This window comes from Panicum virgatum, chromosome 7K (assembly GCF_016808335.1).
Source record: "Panicum virgatum strain AP13 chromosome 7K, P.virgatum_v5, whole genome shotgun sequence".
NCBI lineage: Eukaryota > Viridiplantae > Streptophyta > Magnoliopsida > Poales > Poaceae > Panicum > Panicum virgatum.
In genome coordinates this window covers 44,666,188-44,685,699 of record NC_053142.1, presented here as the reverse complement: position 1 = coordinate 44,685,699, position 19,512 = coordinate 44,666,188, and the positions used below count along the sequence as shown (strand labels likewise).

The following is a 19,512-nucleotide window of genomic DNA, read 5'->3' as shown; positions in this document are numbered from 1 at the left end:
CATCCAAACGAAGTCTTAGGCTTTGCGTTGGGTTTGGATCTCCTTCTCGAATCCATCGGAAACTAGGAACAACAGTGGAGTACCCATTGCCTGGGAAGCCTGGCGCGGCGCGTGCGCCCATCATCGGAAACGAGACGACGCCCGCGCCCGTGCCTCTCAGTACCCGCGCGATCCATCCAACGGCCCAGGCCATCCGGAGCAATCGATGCGTCTCCAGAATCCGAACGGCCGGGTGTGTGCGGTGCTCATCTATAAAGGCGCGTCCGCGAGTTGTGCATATTCCATTTCCGCCGGTTCGTCTCGCACTCGCTGCCTGCCTCAACACTGAACAGGCGCGGCAGATGAACCGGCTGAGGGACAGGGAAGAGAGCAGCATGAACAGCAGCAAGAACAAGCTCTACAGGGTGGTCCGGGTGGTGGACAAGATGGAGGCCGTGGAGAGCTACTGGGCCTTGAACAAGGACCGGTTCTCCCCTAGCTCTCTGGAGCGGAAGGTGTTCTCCTGGTCCATCGACGATATCTTCAACAGGGACCTCCTCAGGCATCAGGTACGTACCACGACTACACCCGCTCCAAGCTAAGAACGCCAAAAAAAAAATGGAGTCGACCTTGGTGAATTGATTTCCGTTATGCTGTTTGTTCTGCACGAATCTCATTCTCATCAGGAAGAGAAGTGCTGGTATTATCCTCACACCTGCACTTTTTGATTGATCCAAGGATATTATCCATGCATGCATGTCGAACTGTTCATGCATTATGTGATCGTCCATCGAGTTCGTGACGCCGCTGAACCATGGTGCTCACGCCTCCACCTAGTCACATGTCCTGTTCGTCAGTGCTCGTCCTTTTTCAAAAAAAAAAAATCTGATCGTCAAGCTGCAGATTGCAAGCCTAAAATAAAATCTCGAATATTCGGATCAAGCCCGTAGCCCAAGGTCCATTTACGGCCTACCTGACATGGCCCAGCCAATCGAGTCCCTCAAACGGGCCAGGCCCATCTCGACCTGGGAGGGGGTCCCGCAATCGGCGTCACCGTCACGGCAGCGTTCTTCGGCCCATTCCTCATCGTGTCCTCTGCTGCTGCGCGCGCGGTCGTTAGCGGCTGCCGCCTGCCGGGGTCGCCGCCTCTCCGGCCGCGGCCGGAGGTCCGGGAGACGATGTAGTGCGTGCCTGCACCCGCACCACGGCACGGGAGGCCGGCGGTTGCCCTCACCTTTGCTCCCCATTCGGGTTCTCTGTTCAGACTTCGGAGATGTGGGCGTGGGTTGCGTATGGGCCTTGCACGCTAAGTGCTTGTTGTTTTGCCTAGCATACAGCCTGGCTTTATCCCGTATGGTATGTTCTGGTTTACGAGCCTGTGATACTAGAGTTTTCCTAATTAGCATCAGTTTCGGGTAAAATCTTCCTAAACAAGTTCCTTCTCCAATTGCATTTGGTGATATTGACAGCCCCTTTTGCTTGACATTTGTCATGTGTTGTTTATTGATCATAAATCTGTAGGTTTGTATGCTATAATGTGAGAGATTTTTTTTTTGTTTCTTGGTGGCTGGACAGTGCTGATCTCTAGGTGTGTGGTTTATTGTTCATAAAATCTGTTGGCACGTATAGTAGAATTCAAGAGTTTTTTTTTTGGTTTCTTCGTTTATTCAGCTGGACTTTGCATCCTTCTGTTGTTGTTACATGGGAGCACCAAACGGATCATCTTGTATTTCCTTTTATATGGATCTGGTTGCAATACATAATTGGCCTTGAGGCATCGACCTTAATTACAAAAAATGCACAAAAAATCTGTCGATGGATCAAATCATTTGTTCTTCATTTTATTTACTTGCTCACTGCTTGACAATGAAGATTGCTGATTTTACCGGCATTGCTCATTTCACACCTGGCCTTGGGCGTGCTTAAAATTTAATTCTAGTGAGGTCTTAACTAAAATGATCTGGGGTATTTGTTGCAGGTCAAGCGGATACCAAACACTTTCGCGTCATCTGAAAGTTACTTGAATTCATTTGCTGGCCCACTTATTGAAGAAGTGCATGCTGATATTTTCTCATCACTGGATGGTTATGCTCAGGCGAGCTTTACAAAAGTAATCAAGATGCAAAAGCTTGATGATGATAATCCAATATTCGGTTTTCAGATTGCAGAACCTGTGAAGGATGAACAGTCAAGAGAGTCGTATGAACCCACAGAATGTGATATAATAGTCATGTCCCCGCAAAAACCAAAGCATGTATCTGATCTGACACAAAACAAGGCATCATATGTGTTAGGTTTGGTTCTCAAGAGTGAAGAAGAAGATGATTTCCCACCTAATTGCTGCATTGTTCAATTGTCATCTGGCACTCCCATTGAGGCAGATGAGGAAACAAAAACACCTGAAGGACCATTGTTTGCTGTGTATATTATGAATATGACGACATACAATCGCATGTGGAAATGCCTTCATCTGGGAGCAAATGAGAATAATCCTGTTGGGCTTCAGAATAAAAAGTGTACTGAGCTCGTCGATAAGGTGTGGCAATACAACCGAAGGGTATGTCTATCAATTACATGCAAACATACTTCCTAGTCTTATTTTACATCTTTTCTCCTGTACAACAATTTTTATACTAGAGAGGTTAAAAAGTCAAGAATGCATGTCTTGATTTCTGTCTGATTGAAATGTGACAACCTGCTGGAATTTCTATGGTGTATTTTCCTCAGCATTACATGACTGTTTGCTAGTATTTACAGCATACCAAAACTATTAATAATGAAAATTGTACTTTGCACCCCCTTATGTTATTTTACGATGGATGTGTGTACTCATGATGGCTGACTTGTTTGATTATTTTTCCATGAAGGTAGTGGAAGATGACAGCTCATCATGTTCCCAGTTATCTCAATGCATTGCTGATAGATTAATTGATGATGGCCTTGGCCTTGAGAAGTTCAATCTCAACCCATCACAACTCAGTGCAGTAGCAGACTGTGTCTCAACCATGGATGACCAGTCTTCTTCCATTAAGCTATTATGGGGCCCCCCTGGGACTGGTAAAACAAAAACTATAAGCACTATCTTGTGGGCTATGCTTGTGAAAGGCCGAAAGGCACTTGCCTGTGCACCTACCAATACTGCTGTGCTGGAGGTTGCAGCTCGAATTGTCAAGCTTGTTAGAGAGGCTGCCAATGGCAGTCTCTGCTTCTTGAATGACATTATTCTGTTTGGAAACAAGAATAATATGAAGATGGATGATGGCAATGATCTTTCATTGGTATTTCTTGAATCTCGAGCTGAGCGCTTATTGCCATGTTTCATGCCAAATACAGGCTGGAGGCATCGCCTGTGCTCACTTATAGATCTTCTTGAGAATTGTGTGTCAATGTACCAGTTGTATGGTGAGGGTAAAACACTCAAGCAATATTTGAAGGATGATTACAACAAACTTTCTAGGAAGTTGCGTGATTGTATTGAGATACTATACAATGATCATCCTAGAAATGCAGAAGCAGGACAGAGCTTTCAATGTATGCTGGAGGTGCTGGAATTGATCAATATTATAGAGGCTTTGATAAATGGTGGCAAGGGTGATGGTGATGATATATGGTCTGATGAACTGCTGAAAATAAAAATAGAAGACAATGGGGACCCTGTGCTCTGGCCTGAGCAACTAACTTGTGTACAGACCACTTCATGCAATAGATCCAAGTTCAGGCTGGCAAGATCTTTGTGTGTGCAAGAATTAAGATACCTCTGCACAAACTTGGAGCTCCCGAATTGTTACACGACAAGAGCTGTTCAACAATACCTGTTGACAAGAGTTAAATGCATTCTCTGTACAGTTTCAAGTTCATTCAGGCTGTACAACGTACCCATGGGCAATCCTGTGGAGCTTCTGATTGTTGATGAGGCTGCACAGCTCAAAGAGTGTGAGACTTTAATTCCTTTGCAGCTACCTGGCATAAGGCAGGCAGTTCTGATTGGAGACGAATACCAGCTTCCAGCCTTTGTGAAAAGCACTGTAAGCACCTTCAATTTATTATTTCTTTAATTTTCTTCTTGGTGCTCTTGTTGACCTAATGCTGTTATTTACAGATATCTGACAGTGCTAGCTTTGGGAGAAGTGTTTTTGAGAGGCTAAGTTCTCTGGGTTATAGTAAGCACCTTCTCAATGTGCAGTACAGGATGCATCCTGACATAAGCAATTTTCCAGTTGATACATTTTACAATGGGAAGGTATCTGATGGCCCTAATGTCACCCACGAGAACTATAACAAGAAATTTTTAACTGGAATGTTGTTTGGTCCATATTCATTTATCAATGTAGAAGGTGGGCATGAAACAACTGAAAGATATGGCCGAAGCCTGAAAAACACAATAGAAGTTGCTGTAGTTGTGCGGATGGTGCAGAGATTGTTCAAAGGTTAGACCAGCTGCTATGATTATTGCTGTTTTAGTTGTAGTACTGTGTTTCTTGTTATGGCAAGTGCTCTGCTTCTCGATGTACATAACCTTCTCAAGTGGCAGCTTAAGCTTAACTGTGGGTAATATTGTTTCCCTCCTTTTCTATTAAGTGCAGAGGCAGTTTCTACAGGAATCAAACTTTCCGTCGGTGTAGTCTCTCCGTACAATGCTCAAGTTAGAGCTATCCAGGAAAAGCTTGGGAAATCCTATAGTATGTATGATGGTTTCTCAGTGAAAGTGAAATCTGTCGATGGTTTCCAAGGTGCGGAGGAAGATGTCATTATCATATCAACAGTCAGGAGCAATGGAGCCGGTTCAGTTGGATTTCTCGCAAACTTGCAAAGGACTAATGTGGCTCTAACAAGGGCCAAGTAAGTTTATTTCATGCAGAGAAGAGTCCATTTTGTATAGCCTGGCTTTTAAGTCTGAGTATGCGGGCATAATAACGAGGTACAATATGCCCTGTTTTTGTTTTTATGCAGGCATTGCTTATGGATTGTGGGGAATGGGACAACTTTGTCCAGCAGCAATTCTGTTTGGCAGAAGATGATCAAGAATGCACAGGCTCGAGGGTGTTTTTTTGACGTCAATGAGGACAAAGATTTATCAAATGCAGTAACCAAGGCCATCATTGAGTTGGATGATGCTGAGAATTCAATGAATATGGAATCACTACATATAAGTAGGCCTAGGTTTCAGGTACTAAAACTGTCCTCAAAACTCGTTTCGTGGACTGGAGTTATGGTTTGGTGGTTATAACTAAAGATCGCCCATTTTGTATATGAAAATCGTCTGGACCTGCCATGAAAAATTATTGACAAGAACATGACTCGCTAGATGTTAAGTTTTTCCCCTTTATTTTGCAGAAGACCAAGCTGAAATACCGTCCATGAGATGAGAGGTCTGATGCTCCCTAGGTGCAATATCATCTGGATACATGGCGTGGGCGTCATGGTTTTGTTACCCAGACTATGAGAAGAATGCGTGTCTATGATGACGTGTGAGAACTGGGAAGCACAATATTTTGTTGAAGTATTTTAGTTCGATGCCATTAGTTGCTTTATGTGACCACCTTACTGTAGATGTAGCTGTTTCTCAGACATCTAGGACTGGGGATGCCGTATGATCAGGTTACATGCCGTTTGGTTGGATCGTGGCTCTAAGCTTCGTTATATGCAATGCAATGAATTGCTGTTATTTGCGACACATGCATGAAGTTTATTGCAGGTCTGTATGGATTCAATGTTTTGCTCAATGTTTATGTTTGGTACAAGTATTGAAGTAGACCAACCGATGATAGTAGAAAAATAAATAAATCCGTCTCTTTGTAAACCTACCGGCTTTCGGCGACCCCGACGCGTTCAGAGTTCAGACGGCGACGAAGCAGCAGAACAACCCCCAAACTCACCTCGCTTTCCGTCCAATCCCTCGAAGCCTCTTGATCTTCCACCCACCAGTTGCAGTTTCACCCCGCCGCCGGTGTGCCTTCCCAGACTCCGCTCTGCCTCTGCCGCCTGGTTTAACCGCCACCCGTCCGTCGTCGTCCATCCAGGCATGGCAGCAACCCGCCCTCTGCACACCATCCTGTGCCCTCCAATTCCAGAGACCGCCACAATGCTGGTCCTGCCTGACGAATTGACGATGCTGTGAGGCATCGCCGGCGCGGCCACGACGGCGGAGCGAGCCGTCCGCAGACGAGCACCACGATAGCAACCCGGCCAAGATATGTTGCTTTAACATGGAGTATTATAAATAAAGCAGTAGTATTAATGTATTTTCAGCTCCCCCGAAAACCCGCAAAATTATTTCAGAGTTATCCTTTGATCCTGTCAGTTTCAACAAATTCAGATGCCTGAAAAATACAAATTACTACTCTTATTTCTTCTCTCTTCTCTCGAACATACCAAAAGAATATATTTTAGAAAATTTTAGATACATTACTCATCCTATAAAATAACCTCCCCCCCTCCCCCCCAGCAAGTGTGATTGAAAACTACTTCCTCCGGCCCCTTATATTCTCTGTGGAAGTTTCATAGACTCGATTACCTAGAGTGACACATCATCCTGGAGATGGGGATGGCAGCCGGATCCTTGGTCCGAGCAGTAAGCCTGAACGTGGACATGTCATCCATGCTCAGAGTTGCATCCAAAAGTGCCCAGCGAGAAGCTTGCTGGCAGTGTAGAGGTCCCAGGCGTGCGCAGGGACGCCATCGAGCTCGATCGTAACCTTGGAGAGCAGAGTCTCAGACTCTGCATGAACCAACCGCGTCCATAGCCGAAGCGACAGGCTTGTGATGCCGAGCGGAACAGGGGTGGCGCCAAGCACCCGATCGCGAGAACCCTGCGAAGAGCAGAGCACCAGGAAGTTCTCAGGGTGGAAGGCCTTGACGGCGAGCTCCTCGCCGGCCAGACCCGTGTTCAGGTCTTAACTTTTAGAGTCACGATACACCACCATGCAATTGATTAATCTAAACATCTGATGGCACACTGCAGGTTATCAGATTGATATTTCTAAAATAATTATGGGCATGCACATCAAAGTTTACAATCCTACATACGAGAAGGCAAAGTTAAATTACATGTTCAGAAGTCCACCATCATTTAGTTCATAACCTTCCAGGGCAGCAACCTCACTAAGACAAGAGATGCAACCACCGAATGTCTTGCTGATAATTTCATGATACTCCAATAGAGCCTCTATACTTAGATAAACCATACTTTCCTTCGTTAAGTTATCCAATCAGTAAAAGGGAACTGACCTTTCAATTACTAGATGGGTACAAATAATAAAATGCTTGACACTTGAAAATGGTCAACAAACTAGTAGCAGTGTTGTTTGAGGGAATTCAATTTGGACAAACAAAATGCTACAAATTCTGGAGAAACTATTACAAATTAATATACCTAGTTTGTTTTTTGTAAAACTGAAAGCATACAACTACCACCTACTTATTGAAAATAATATCTCTTGCAAAATTATTCGGTCAATGAATGAGTTGGCTAAACTATCAAGCCATTTGTCTATATTACTTTATTTATGCCCCTACAAACATCTAGGCATATCTCCACAAAGCAGACCATAATTTATCCACATTTTCTCATCAGATTCCAATATAATCAAATTAGCAGATGTGTTCACATTTGTGCAAATCTGCACATCTATTTTGATTAGCAACAGGTACACCACAAATTGATTTGTACGATCTAGTGCATGTCAATGGAACATTACCATACAAATTGATGTACCACGAGAGTCATATTGATATATCACAAGAAATTGAAGCCAGGAAGTTTCATCTATTCATATCAATGGATCCAAGACTCACCTTGGTGTTCTTCTAAAGTTCTAAGCCTTGCCGGCGCAATGTAGGCGATTCCCCTGCTGCTCGACGCTGGGGTTCCACGCCACCCAGGGAGTGCTTCGCGGTGGCGAGTTCCTGGGTAGAAGAAGTCTCGCCGCCAAACCTTGGGCCGCGAGTACCTGGGTCATGAGCCTCTGCTGCGCGGCGTCGACGTGCTGCTATTCGGCGCCGGGTGACTGCGCGACGAGGCTCTGGCCGGCGGCAACTCAGCTCGTTGGATGGGCGGTCGAGGGAGGGGGCCGTGCGCAGGCCGCCGCGGTTGGGAAGAGCCGCGGGTTGGGGATGAACTGCGATTGCGAGCAGGCAGCGATTATCTAACCGGTGAAAGGGATTTGTGCTGAGCTAATGACTAAACTGTCCTGATTAAAATAAAACACGTGCTGTTAAAATCAGCGTTCCAGATATTTTTTGTGTGGAGGAACCATATCAAACCTCATCTTTTTTTGCCTCTCAACTCAAAGGGTGCATCACAAGTGAGGTAAGTATTTGTCAACTAGCAAGGTGGCCCGTGCAAATAGCGGGTAGCTAGTTTTTATTTTATTCTTCCATCTTCATTTCCTTAAAATTTATACATACATACATTTATTTTATTTTATAGTTGCAGTATCTTTTCTCGATCACATGTCGTGTTTGGGCTCTACAAATTTATTTTAATAGCTGGCAAGGTACAATCTGTCATCACTCTCTCAAAATCTGACTCATATTAACTTTTTTCTACTCGTAGTTTTTCTATAAAATAATGCTATTCAAGTGCTTCTCCATGGCCATGCCAATGATTTTTTATTTGCTAACATGCTTACTAAATTGCACAATAACGACTTGTTTGGTTGGGCCTCATCTCCTACGAAAACTTATTAGTTTTGATTTTAATGGTGAAACCATATTTTTCATGGAGTCAAAACTATTCTTTTGAAAATATTTTACCAAGCTATGTTCTTGTTGGTAATGTGGTAATTTTGAGAGCACTTTACCACTTGGTGAATGAGAAGAAGCCTGTGAAGATATTTTTTTTCTCCTCTTCTGCATTGTAAACCATTCAAGGACTTCTTTTGGATTTATTGGACGAAAACTATTTTATTTTTATGCGTTTGGTAGACTAGTAAAAAAACGTAATAATTTTTAGGGTTACTTGTGTTATTGTCCAAGGTACTGGTGTTTGAGACATTGATATATAATGAAGGGCATGCAAGACTCAATGAATGTCATTATCAAACTATTACTTAGCTTTCAATACATGGTGATTGATATGTAACAATTAATATTTATTTAATTATTTATAATTTAATAGAAAGTAGAAACATGCATCTTTCTAACTTTTTCAAATTAGTAACATAGAAAAATTTAATGTTAGAAAGTGGCAATTGCGGTTACATAGTTGTTATACTCTACAGTGCCAGACAACTACTCAAGCAAACTGTCCACATACATAATTGAGATAATGGTTAATTCATTATAAAAGAAGAAAAGGAAGTTATAATTGTAGTGGTAATGGCTAGAAAATTTTAGCATGAAATAATATTTTTCTATTTTTTATAATTTAGTTATTTACTTGTTATTTATCTAAGATGAACTTTACCATATTGGGGCGCCATAAATTGTTTTTGGCTTCCCATTAGGCCACTTGTTACGTAGAACACCATGTATCTGTTCTCGTGCATCACATTTCAAATATGATTGCACACTAAGTGTGAGAGTATACTTAACATAAATAACAAACATACATGTGTTTCCGATCCAATTCCCTTGCACGCATGCCATATCCCTCGACCGCCTTCTGTTACATTCCACAAACTCACCGGATGACTATGTCCCACGTCTTTGACATCTTTGGCTTCAGTTGGAACAGCCGTTGGCGCCACCTCCTCCATTCTATCTTTTGGCACAGTCATCTAGGTATTTTAGAGGTCTTTAGGCATCTGGAATTTTCAATTTTATTTTTTACTAATCGTATTAGATATGGACTCTTTGGTCATATCCTAGTTTTTCTCGAAATTAGCTCTTTAGTAATATTATTTCTCTTTATAATATCTAATGACAACAATAAGCTACAATCTTAATATCATGTGTTTTATCTTTATAATATCATTCCTCATCTTGGGCATCTAGAAACTTTTTATTTTTTAATTTCGAATCTAACTTTTTTACTCATCGTATTCGGTATGGACTCTTTGGTCATATTGTAGTTTTTCTTATTTTAAAATTCTGAAATAAAGTCTTTAGTAATAGTATTTGATATGAACTTTTGAGTTAGTCTAGTCCTAATTTTCCCTATTTTTTAATTTGGAAATTAGATATTATCTAGAACTTTTCTATTTTTTAATTTCAATTTCTTTTACTAATCATATTCAGTATGGACTCTTTAGTAATATCCTAGTTTTTATATTTTGAAATTCCAAAATTCGCTCTTTAGTTTTTTTGAGATTAAATATTCGCTCTTTAGTAATAGTATTTGATATGGACTGCTGAGTTAGTTTAGTCCTAATTTTCTCTGTTTTTTAATTTCGAAATTAGCTATTTAGTATAATATTTGATATGGACTCTTGACTTAGGCTAGATGGATTTTGAGTTAGTTTAGTCCTAATTTTCCCTATTTTCTTAATTTCAAAATTAGCTATTATCTAGATTTTTTATTTTTTTAATTACGATTTTTTTACTAATCATATTCGGTATGGACTCTTTAGTAATATCCTAGTCTTGCTATTTTGAAATTCCTAAATTAGCTCTTTAGTAATAGTATTTGATATGAACTGTTGAGTTAGTTTATAGTCCCAATTTCCTCTATTTTTTAATTTTGAAATTAGCTATTTAGTAATAATATTTGATATGGACTCTTGACTTAGTTTAGATCATTAGATCTTCGTAAAATTCAACGGTCTAAATCCCTTTTTTAGATTAAGTGAGAATTTTTAGACCCTCTCGGCCGGCGAATGTGGTTGTTTTTGTTAACACTCCCTTAATAGTATAATAGATAGATATATAGATTGTAACAGGAAAATTGGCTATAAACCAGATGTGTGAAAAAAAAGCCCCAACCCCTCATTTCCGTGTTAATCGTTACGGTATTTCTGTACAGTAAGCATGTGTATTAGATGCTTCGTGGCTAACAACATATCATCATCCGTATTCTCTACCGAATTTCTCGGTGAGTCCCACTAAGGATTGAGTTGGTGTGTCATCTCACCTAACTCAACTATCGTGCAAACCACTCGACCGTTGAATGGGCAACGGCTTAGCATAAACCCCACTAGTTAGTCTGATAGCCATCAGGAGAGCTGAGAGCAACGGGTGATCAAGGAGAAGGGATTAGCTCTGTGTGACTTATGCCCCGGTTAAAACCTCTGTGATAGGTCAATGACCCCTTGGTGGATCCCGTGATGGCTAGTCAGGTCTAGCTAAGGTGGGTAATGGCTTTGTTGGGATCTACACCGACACTACGGTGATCGGGCTGTGGTATCCCGCTTGTGGGTAAAGTTGCACACCTCTGCAGAGTTAAAATCTATTCGAATAGCCGTGCCCACGGTACTGGACGAGTTACAGTGTGGTCACATAACTAGTGTTTATTTTGGGATGGGTTGGCGTGAGTTGTTTTAGGAATGTGTCCGGCAGTTGTGTCGTGTGCTATGGCGGATGAGGAGTCCGGTAGCAGCTTAAAACTTGGGGTCCTGTGTGGACCAACATTATGTGTTATTAAGTACAAAGAAAATTTGCTTTGAAAATCTTTTCTTTCAAATGAGCCCATGCATTAAAAATTGCTTTCCGCAAGTTAAACCCCCACCTTATCCTTGTTGTAACCGATGCATTATATACTGTTTATACCTCATCCGTGGGTGTGGTTGGATTTGCAGAGTACGTTTGTACTCACCCCATTCTTAATTTTTACAGAGGAGGATCCGGACTTCGTTCCTGAAGACGTTGAGTAGGGTTTCTGTCCTGCACCCAACCTTGCCTGTGGTTAGGGTCACCCACAGAAAGTTCTGCATGGCGCAAGACTCTGATGACCCCCTTTTCGTAGTTAATATCGTTGTGTGGGTATTAGTTATTATCCTCGTGATAGTGGCGCTTCACTGCCCACTTCCGCGCAGAGTTGTACGGTGATGTACCATCTGATGTAATAAAAGTGTTATCAGCCTCCTGGGACTGATAATGTATCACTTTTAAGTCTTCTTTTATGAGGGGACGCTTAAAGCTCCCGGAAGGCTTTGTAGACGGCAAGTCCAATTCCATCCTTTGATTGCATATTTAACCCAATTTTATAAACACAACCTATCAGCCTGTTTTATAAAATTGCATAATAATTTAGTGCTGAAACCCCATTGGATAGCCACTCCTTGATTTCTATGATCATTCCTTGACAACTTATGCTTATCTCTAAATATGATACGTTCTGTTTGGATGATAAACCTATGCTTATCTCTAAATATGATACCCTCTATTTGGATGATAAGTACTGCTAGAATGCCGTTTAGGACCTTGTGCTCATTTTATTACACTAAAAAATGGTTACAACCTGTTTTATAAAAGGAAATATGTGTAAGTTTTGTGTAAAGGGAAAGATGGGATGGATGGATGGCATTTCTGTGTAAATTGTCATATTGGAGGCTCGTACCTTTGTGGTTGAGCAAGAAGGTTGGGAGATATTCATCTTATCACAATTAAAGACCGAGTTGATGTGTCATCTTGGCTAACTCAACTATCGTGCAAACCACTCGATCGTTGTGTGTGGCAACGGCTTAGCATAAACCCCACTAGTTAGTCTGATAGCCATCAGGAGAGCTGAGAGCAACGGGTGATCAAGGAGAAGGGATAAGATCGTGGTGACTTATGCCCTGGTTAAACCTCAGTGATAGGTCAATGGCCCCTTGGTGGATTTCGTGTTGGCTAGTCAGGTCTAGCTAAGGTGGGTAATGACTTTGTTGGAATCTGCACCGACACTAAGATGATTATATTGTGGTACCCCACTTGTGGGTAAAATTGTACACCTATACAGAGTTTAAAATCTATTCAAATAGTCGTGCCCACGGTACTGGGCGAGTTACGGTTTGGTCACATAACTAGATTCTGGAAATGGATGGTTTCTATGGTGTGAGTTGTTTTTGGAAGGTGTCCGACAGTTGTGCCATGAGCTACTGCGGATGAGGAGTCCGGTAGTATTAAAACTTGAATCCTTCGTGTAGGATCAATCCCACTCATTATTCGGGTACTAAAGAATTGTTTTGAGAAAATCCTTTTCAAAAAAATAAATCCTTGCATGCGTAAAATCTAGTTTTGCTGCAAATAAATCTCAGCCTTATCCTTAATTTATCTTGTGCATATCTGTGTTATCCCCCTCCGTGGATGGGGTTGGACTTGTTGAGTACTTTTATACTCACCCGATATATATTTGTGGTTTTGCTTTAGAGGAAGATCCGGACTTCGTGGTTGAAGACGTCGAGTAGAGGTTGCGTCCGCATCCAACTTTGCCTGTGGTGTTGGTCCTCTGCAAGATATTTCTGCTAGCCCGTTACTCTGAGCCTGAGCTAGACCCCGCCTAGATCTGTATCAAGTATCCGGCTCCTTGGAGATTTGTACGGTAACTGAACTATCTGTTGAATAAATATGTTATCAGCCTTCTGGGACTGATATTTATATCATATTTAGTTTCTATTTATGTGGGGACGCTTCACCTCACCTTGTAATAAACAGAGGAGGAGAATGAGAGAAACTGACAATACAGAAGTTAGTAAATAATGAACCATGGCAAACTCTATTTATGATTTGTGGCCTAGCTATCCCGAAGAGCCAGGTCCATCCCATCTCGTGGCCTCCGTTGTCCAATGCCTTTTTTCGCAAGCACATTTTTCATTAAGAGATCCGTTGTCCAATGCCTTCCTCACATATCACCTTCGTTCGGTCCACGAGATGATGTGCGTTGATGCAACCGCGACGGAGTACGGAGGTCGCGGTGCCGCTTTTCCCGTGCTTGTTCGGGGGCGAGCTACAAGCCAGCGACTGCTTGCACCGCCCTCCATCCTAGCAGTACTCCTGTCGCCTTCGCCGACATTTATATTTGTGCGGCGTTTCATGGCCCTGTTCAGAGATGTGGATTGTGAGTGGCGCTTGAATGATTTAGGATTCCTGTTGTCTAGTGTTTTATGTTAGTTTTGGACCCTCTCAACTGTTTATTACTTATCAGTTCTGTATTGGGCTATTTCCTGAACAAGTTTAGATTCGAAGGATGCCATATTAGCAAGATCAAAGATGAAGCATCGATCTGGAGCTTGGCTGGTGCAAAGCACTTAGGCCTTCTAATTAACAGTGTTTAATTTCTTTGGGGATTTTTCCCTTTCTTGCACTTTAGCCCATCGGGCTCCTCCTGCTTTTTAATATAATGGGCAGATTTCCTACCGGTTCGTTTCAGAAAAAAGGATGCCATTATTCATAGAATTGGTTGGTTCTTCAGTAGGATTTGAACCAGATTTTTACTTTGTGTACTGTGTTTGAGCTTGATACTTTGTTCATAAAATCAGTTGGTTCTTCAATGGGAATCAAACGAGATTCTTGTATATTATGCTGGTGTTTGCACTTGATACATAGATAGTTCGTAAAACTGTTGGTTCATTAGTAGGATTGACCACAAGATTTTTCGTTTGAAGTTCAGTCAGATGGTATGTTGGAGTCAGAAAAACTTATTGATTCTAGGGATCCCTTGATTCCATTTCACGGAAGTACCAAACATAAGTTCTCTCACTAAATTATTTTTTTTCTCACAAAAAATAAATTCTCTCTTTTTCCCACACACAAACTGCATGAAAACTAGTAATCTTAATGACCGGTCTAACCAGCCTGCGTAGGAGGTGCTGCAGTGGGCTCTCTCCTTGCGCTCGCGCATCACGTTCGAGTGTATTCGTGTTTTGACCCCCAAAAGATGTCAACAATCTTCGAACTTGAGACTCTATCAACAGTGCTGCTATTTGATGCTTGTATTTTTGGGCGCGAGAAAGATGATGATGCGTCAGCTGAGCTTCCATTATTCCATAGCAATCTGATCGTGTATGCTACGATCAGCTGGGCTATACGCCTGTGAAACAGACATGGTGAATTTGCCATTCAGTTAATTTCTAGGATCTTGTGTTTTTGAGCATGGAGCGTCTGCCACTTCAGCCATTCCTGGCATGTCTCTGAAATTATCTCGCCGTATGGTCTATGGAAGGAATGGATGCATTGCAGCGGTGGCCGTAGGGGTTTCCTCCTTGAATTGGCCGTAGAGCATTTCACATTGCCTCTCAGCTTGCGTTTGGTTTGCAGCCGTTCCCCTGCACTCTTGCTCGCCGCGTGCACACACGGGGAAACGAAACGACGCACACGGACACGCATCCACCCCCTGCGCTGCGAGAAGCTCCAATCTGCCCGTGCCTCGACTACCGCGCGATCCATCCAACGGCCCAGATCAGACGGGGCACTCGATGCTGCTCGAGAATCCGAACGGCCGCCTGCCTGCTCGTCGCGCGCAGAGACAACGTTAAATACAGCTCGTCTGTAGTAGCCACTCGAGCTCTCGCTACTCGCTAGCTCGGCTCACACTTGCTCCCCGGACGAGGAAGAGGGCCGGCTGGATGAGCGGCGGCGACGAGGACGAGTTCCACAGCGCAGAGGACACGGACACGATGGGGGCCGTGGCGAGCTACTGGTCCAAGAAGAACATGTTCGCTCTCGGTCATCTGGAGTGCAAGGTGTTCTCATGGTCCATCCGGGACATCTTCAACAGGGACCTCCTCAGGCACCAGGTGACGTCCATCGAGCACCGTACCAGATGGTGGCTTTGCCGCGATTGTTTGCATACACTGTTTTTTTGCTTGATTTCCGTGTGATCCGTTCTTAATTTCTCGCAAGCCATACAGCGTTCCAACGCTAGGTATAACTGGTAGTATTGCAGTAGCCCCACCATGCAGAACAATGCTACCAGCATGGTCGGGGACTCGGGGGCAGCATTGCGTTCTTTCGAGCGTCTGGGTTTACTCTGCGACAGCCTACATGTATGTTTGTCTTGCGGTTGCATCTGGGTTTACTCTGCTAAATTGCCCATGCTCCCTCTCCTTTTTGTTTTTGCTTTTCCTTTCTCTGTTTGCTTTGCTCCCATTTTTCTTTTAGTTAATTTATGGGAATCAGGTAGCTAATGTACCTTGGCCACAAAATAGGGATCAACTGGAGCTGAACCATGGGGATGTTTTTTAATCGAAAGGGGTCATTGCTGAGTTTTTTTTTTCCTGAAGACAGAGAGTTGCCTCTGCCCTCTTAAGAAAAAGAGAGTTCGTACTGCAAGCAAGCTACCAATGAGAAAAAAACCAAGCCCAACCAGCCAGCCAGGTCCATCTCAACGTCTCTTCTCAGTTCTCACCCTCGGCTCACGGCACTGGACTCTCGGCTCCGCCACTGCTAGCCTACCTCTACCCGCCGCCGCCGGCAACCGCAATGGAGGCGGCGACGCTCTCGTACCTGCCGGTGGACGAGCTCCAGGCCGCCGACTGCTCCCACCGCTCCTTTGGTCTGAGTGGTATAGACCCCTCCCCCCGCGGACTAGCATATGCGGCTTTCCCTTTTCGTGGATGCGGGTTCGGGTTGCGAATGGGGGGAGAATCCATTTTTCTTCTGAACGAAAATTCCTTTTTCCAATTGCATTTTTTGCTTCTTGTGTGCTGTGCGTTTGGCAGTTCGAAAACTCTGTTGCTTCGTAGTTGGATTTCGAAGGTGACCTTTCTCTGCACAGAAAGGAGGTGGATTATGATCTGCCAGAGAAACTTCAGTTTTGGCTCTGCTCTTATTACAGAGAAGTTTTATATACATTCTTTTTAACCTAATCTGTCTACAGAAATCAGTAATTTTGTTTTATTTATAATGATCTTACTGTAGTTCAGTGTCAGGTATAAATACAAATTTTAGACAAATGACTTGTTAGCTCAACATGATAATGTTTCATCTACTGATTGGTGGAGTAACATGTTATGTCTTCTTTCTGCTTAGTGATGCCTTTTTTATTAATTATAGCGTACTTTTGAAGATTGCTAAGTTTACCTGCATTGCTCTCTTCACACCAGATGTTGACTATGCTTAATTTTGCTTGTATTGTAAACTGAATTTTAATTCGAGGTCCTCTTCATCTTGAATTTGGGTGCCTATTTCTTCTTATTTACAAGGCCACCTTGTTCCTCCTATGTTAGTTGAGTTTTTTAAACTGAATTTGAAAGACATCTGATAATTACTGCAGGTCAAGATGATACCAGATACGTTCGAGTCTTTTGCGAGTTACTTGAATTCCTTTGCTTACCCGCTGATTGAAGAAGTACATGCTGATATCTTCTCGTCATTGGACAGCTACGCTCAGGCGAGCTTTATAGAAGTAATCCAAATAAAAAAGCTTGACAATAAGAAGCCAATATTTGGTCTTGAGGTTGCACAACCCACGAAGGATGTGAAGTCAAGGGAGATTTATGAACCCAGTGATTGCGATTTAATAGTCATCTCCTCACAAAAACCAAAGCATGTATCAGATTTGACACGAAATAAAGCATCCTATGTGTTAGGTTCTATTCTCAAAAGTGGAGGAGAAGACGAATTTCCACCTAGCTGCTGTATTGTGCAACTGTCATCTTCCATTCCTGTTGAAGCAGATCTTGAAACAAAAATGCCTGAAGGGCCATTGTTTCTTGTGTTTCTCATTAATATGAAGACATATAATCGCATATGGAAATGCCTTCATATGGGACCAAGTGATGCTAATATTGCTCAGCTTCAGAACAAAAGGAGCTCTGATCTTGTTAGTATGGTGTGGCAGTACAAACCAATTGTATGTACCTGCACGCAAAATAAACCATGCATCCTAATCTTTCTTTTTTAACAATCTTTCCCTGATGTCACCATTTATTTGGAATTAAAAAGTTAGAAAGTTACAGTCCATGTCTTATTTGTTGCCTCACTAAGATGTTGCAACATGCTGGCTTTTCAGAAAGGAGTTTCATCAATGCACATTACTTTATCTAATTTTTTGGCACATCACATTTGTTCATGATGCTTACTATTTCTTTGCATGCGATGCAATCAAGTGTGTCATAGTGCATGTCTTAATTGCTGTCTCCAATTTAGCAAAGTCAACCTCCTGTCTTTCCATGGAGAATTTTTCATCAATGTTACATCACCTTTGCTAATTTTTTCAGCATATTATGATTATTTTTTGACAATGATAACTACTTATTTCTCTGCATAGTGAAGTAAAGATAACACCCTTATGTTCTTTTGCATTACCTTCTTGTTTTATTTCTCATGGTAGCTAACTTATAAGCTTATTTAATCATTTTCTCATGAAGGTAGTAGAAGATGCCGGCTTCCAATTATCTCAATCCTCCTTTCATAGATCAGCCGATGGCCTTGGCCTTGAGCAGTTCAATCTAAATGATTCACAGCTGAATGCAGTAGCAGACTGTGTTTTAGCAATGGATAACCACTCCTCTTCCTTAAAGCTTTTATGGGCCCCCCTGGGACAGGCAAAACTGAGGAATGTTGAGTACTCTATTCTGTTTGTGATGAGTGAATTGTCAACCGTGCGGTGTGATCGTGCGCTTGGTCTTTGGATTGCAGGTACACGGGCGTCAAGTGTCGACGGAGAGCTGCCGTGGAGGTGCTGTGGCCGATGGACCGTGCGGTGGACGGCGGTGAAGGGCAGCCGGGACCGGAGCTCGGGCCGGGCGGCAGCTGTGGCGTCCACTCCTGGATCGAGAGCGCAAGCGGCGACGGAAGACAGGTTTCTTGGTTTGCGCCACAAAACCAAGGGGCGGACGGCGGTTGAAGACGCCAAGTCGTGGAGGCACGGGCATCGGTCTCGGGACTGACGGAGGCGACTGGCGTCGATGGCGTCTAGGGCCTCGCTGCGGGCGAGGAGGTGACGAGCGTCGGGCGGCATCTAGGGCCGTCAGAAGGCCGAGGCGGGAACGGCGTCTAGGGCCACGGCGTGGAGGCGGGAATCTTCCCGCGCGTGGAGTTTTGGCGGTTTTCTCAAAACCGGCCACCTACCCGGGTTTCGCGGACCCCCCAAAACCGCGAACCGGATCTTCATCGACATGGTGGCTTCGCGGAGAAGGCTTCGAGCCGAAGAAAGAAACTCCGCCGTCGGATGAGATCGTGTACATATTTCCGGTTTTGCCCCTACGGGCGTTTTAGTGTCTAGTTGAGTCGAGGGTATTTTGGACCCCTGCGTGGGCACCTTAAATACCCCTCTCCCTCTCCTCTTTCTGCCTTGCGCCAGCCATCCAGAACAGAACGCTGCTGCTCTTCTCCTGGTGCCACCCCTCTCTCTCGGTTCTCTCCCTCTCCTCTCTAGGAAATAGAGGTATGGAATTTTGAGTTTTTGTACTGAGATTGATCGGGAATGAAGGCCCAATCCTCCTTGTGCCCTCCGGGGTTTTGAATTCAATTCAATCTCGTACGATTTGTGTTTTGTTTTGGATGAATTCGATTTTCCTTCGACGAATCTTGTGCACGAGACGATGAGTGGTTTTCTGATGATCGAGTGACTCTTTGTAGTGATCCTATTTCTTCTAGCCAAGTGCTAAAATCCTCGGAATCACGAGTCCCCTCGGATCGAAGTTTTTGGGTTCTAGAGAAAACCCCAATCTTGATCGGAATTTCTTCGATTCCTCCCAAACCATGGAGTGATTAGTCGATTCCTTCCGTGGA

At 43.3% G+C, this 19,512-nt stretch overlaps 2 protein-coding genes and 1 long non-coding RNA gene across 5 annotated transcripts in view; 2 read left to right on the top strand and 1 right to left on the bottom strand.

Annotated features, from left to right (window-relative positions):
* The window catches only part of LOC120641559, a 52,661-nt gene that overhangs the window by 21,118 nt on the left and 12,031 nt on the right, over positions 1 to 19,512 (top strand). The gene's annotated exons all lie outside the window — the stretch shown is intronic.
* On the top strand, positions 291 to 5,498 carry LOC120641558. Of its 3 annotated transcripts, none has more exons than XM_039917724.1 (7): positions 307 to 548; positions 1,958 to 2,536; positions 2,847 to 4,004; positions 4,079 to 4,406; positions 4,563 to 4,818; positions 4,930 to 5,146; positions 5,314 to 5,498. In XM_039917724.1, the coding sequence occupies exons 1-7, from the start codon at positions 342 to 344 to the stop codon at positions 5,338 to 5,340; spliced, it is 2,772 nt and encodes a 923-aa protein (XP_039773658.1). In that variant the 5' UTR covers positions 307 to 341; the 3' UTR covers positions 5,341 to 5,498. The 3 variants fall into 3 exon arrangements, with proteins under 3 accessions (XP_039773660.1, XP_039773658.1, XP_039773659.1); XM_039917725.1 differs by lacking the exon at positions 307 to 548 and adding an exon at positions 1,119 to 1,335; XM_039917726.1 differs by lacking the exons at positions 4,930 to 5,146; positions 5,314 to 5,498 and having other exon boundaries at positions 291 to 548; positions 4,558 to 4,744.
* LOC120641560 lies at positions 5,645 to 8,140 on the bottom strand. Its single transcript, XR_005662310.1, has 2 exons — positions 7,774 to 8,140; positions 5,645 to 6,788 (listed from the first exon to the last, which is right to left on the bottom strand). It is a non-coding gene; the product is annotated as an uncharacterized LOC120641560 (long non-coding RNA).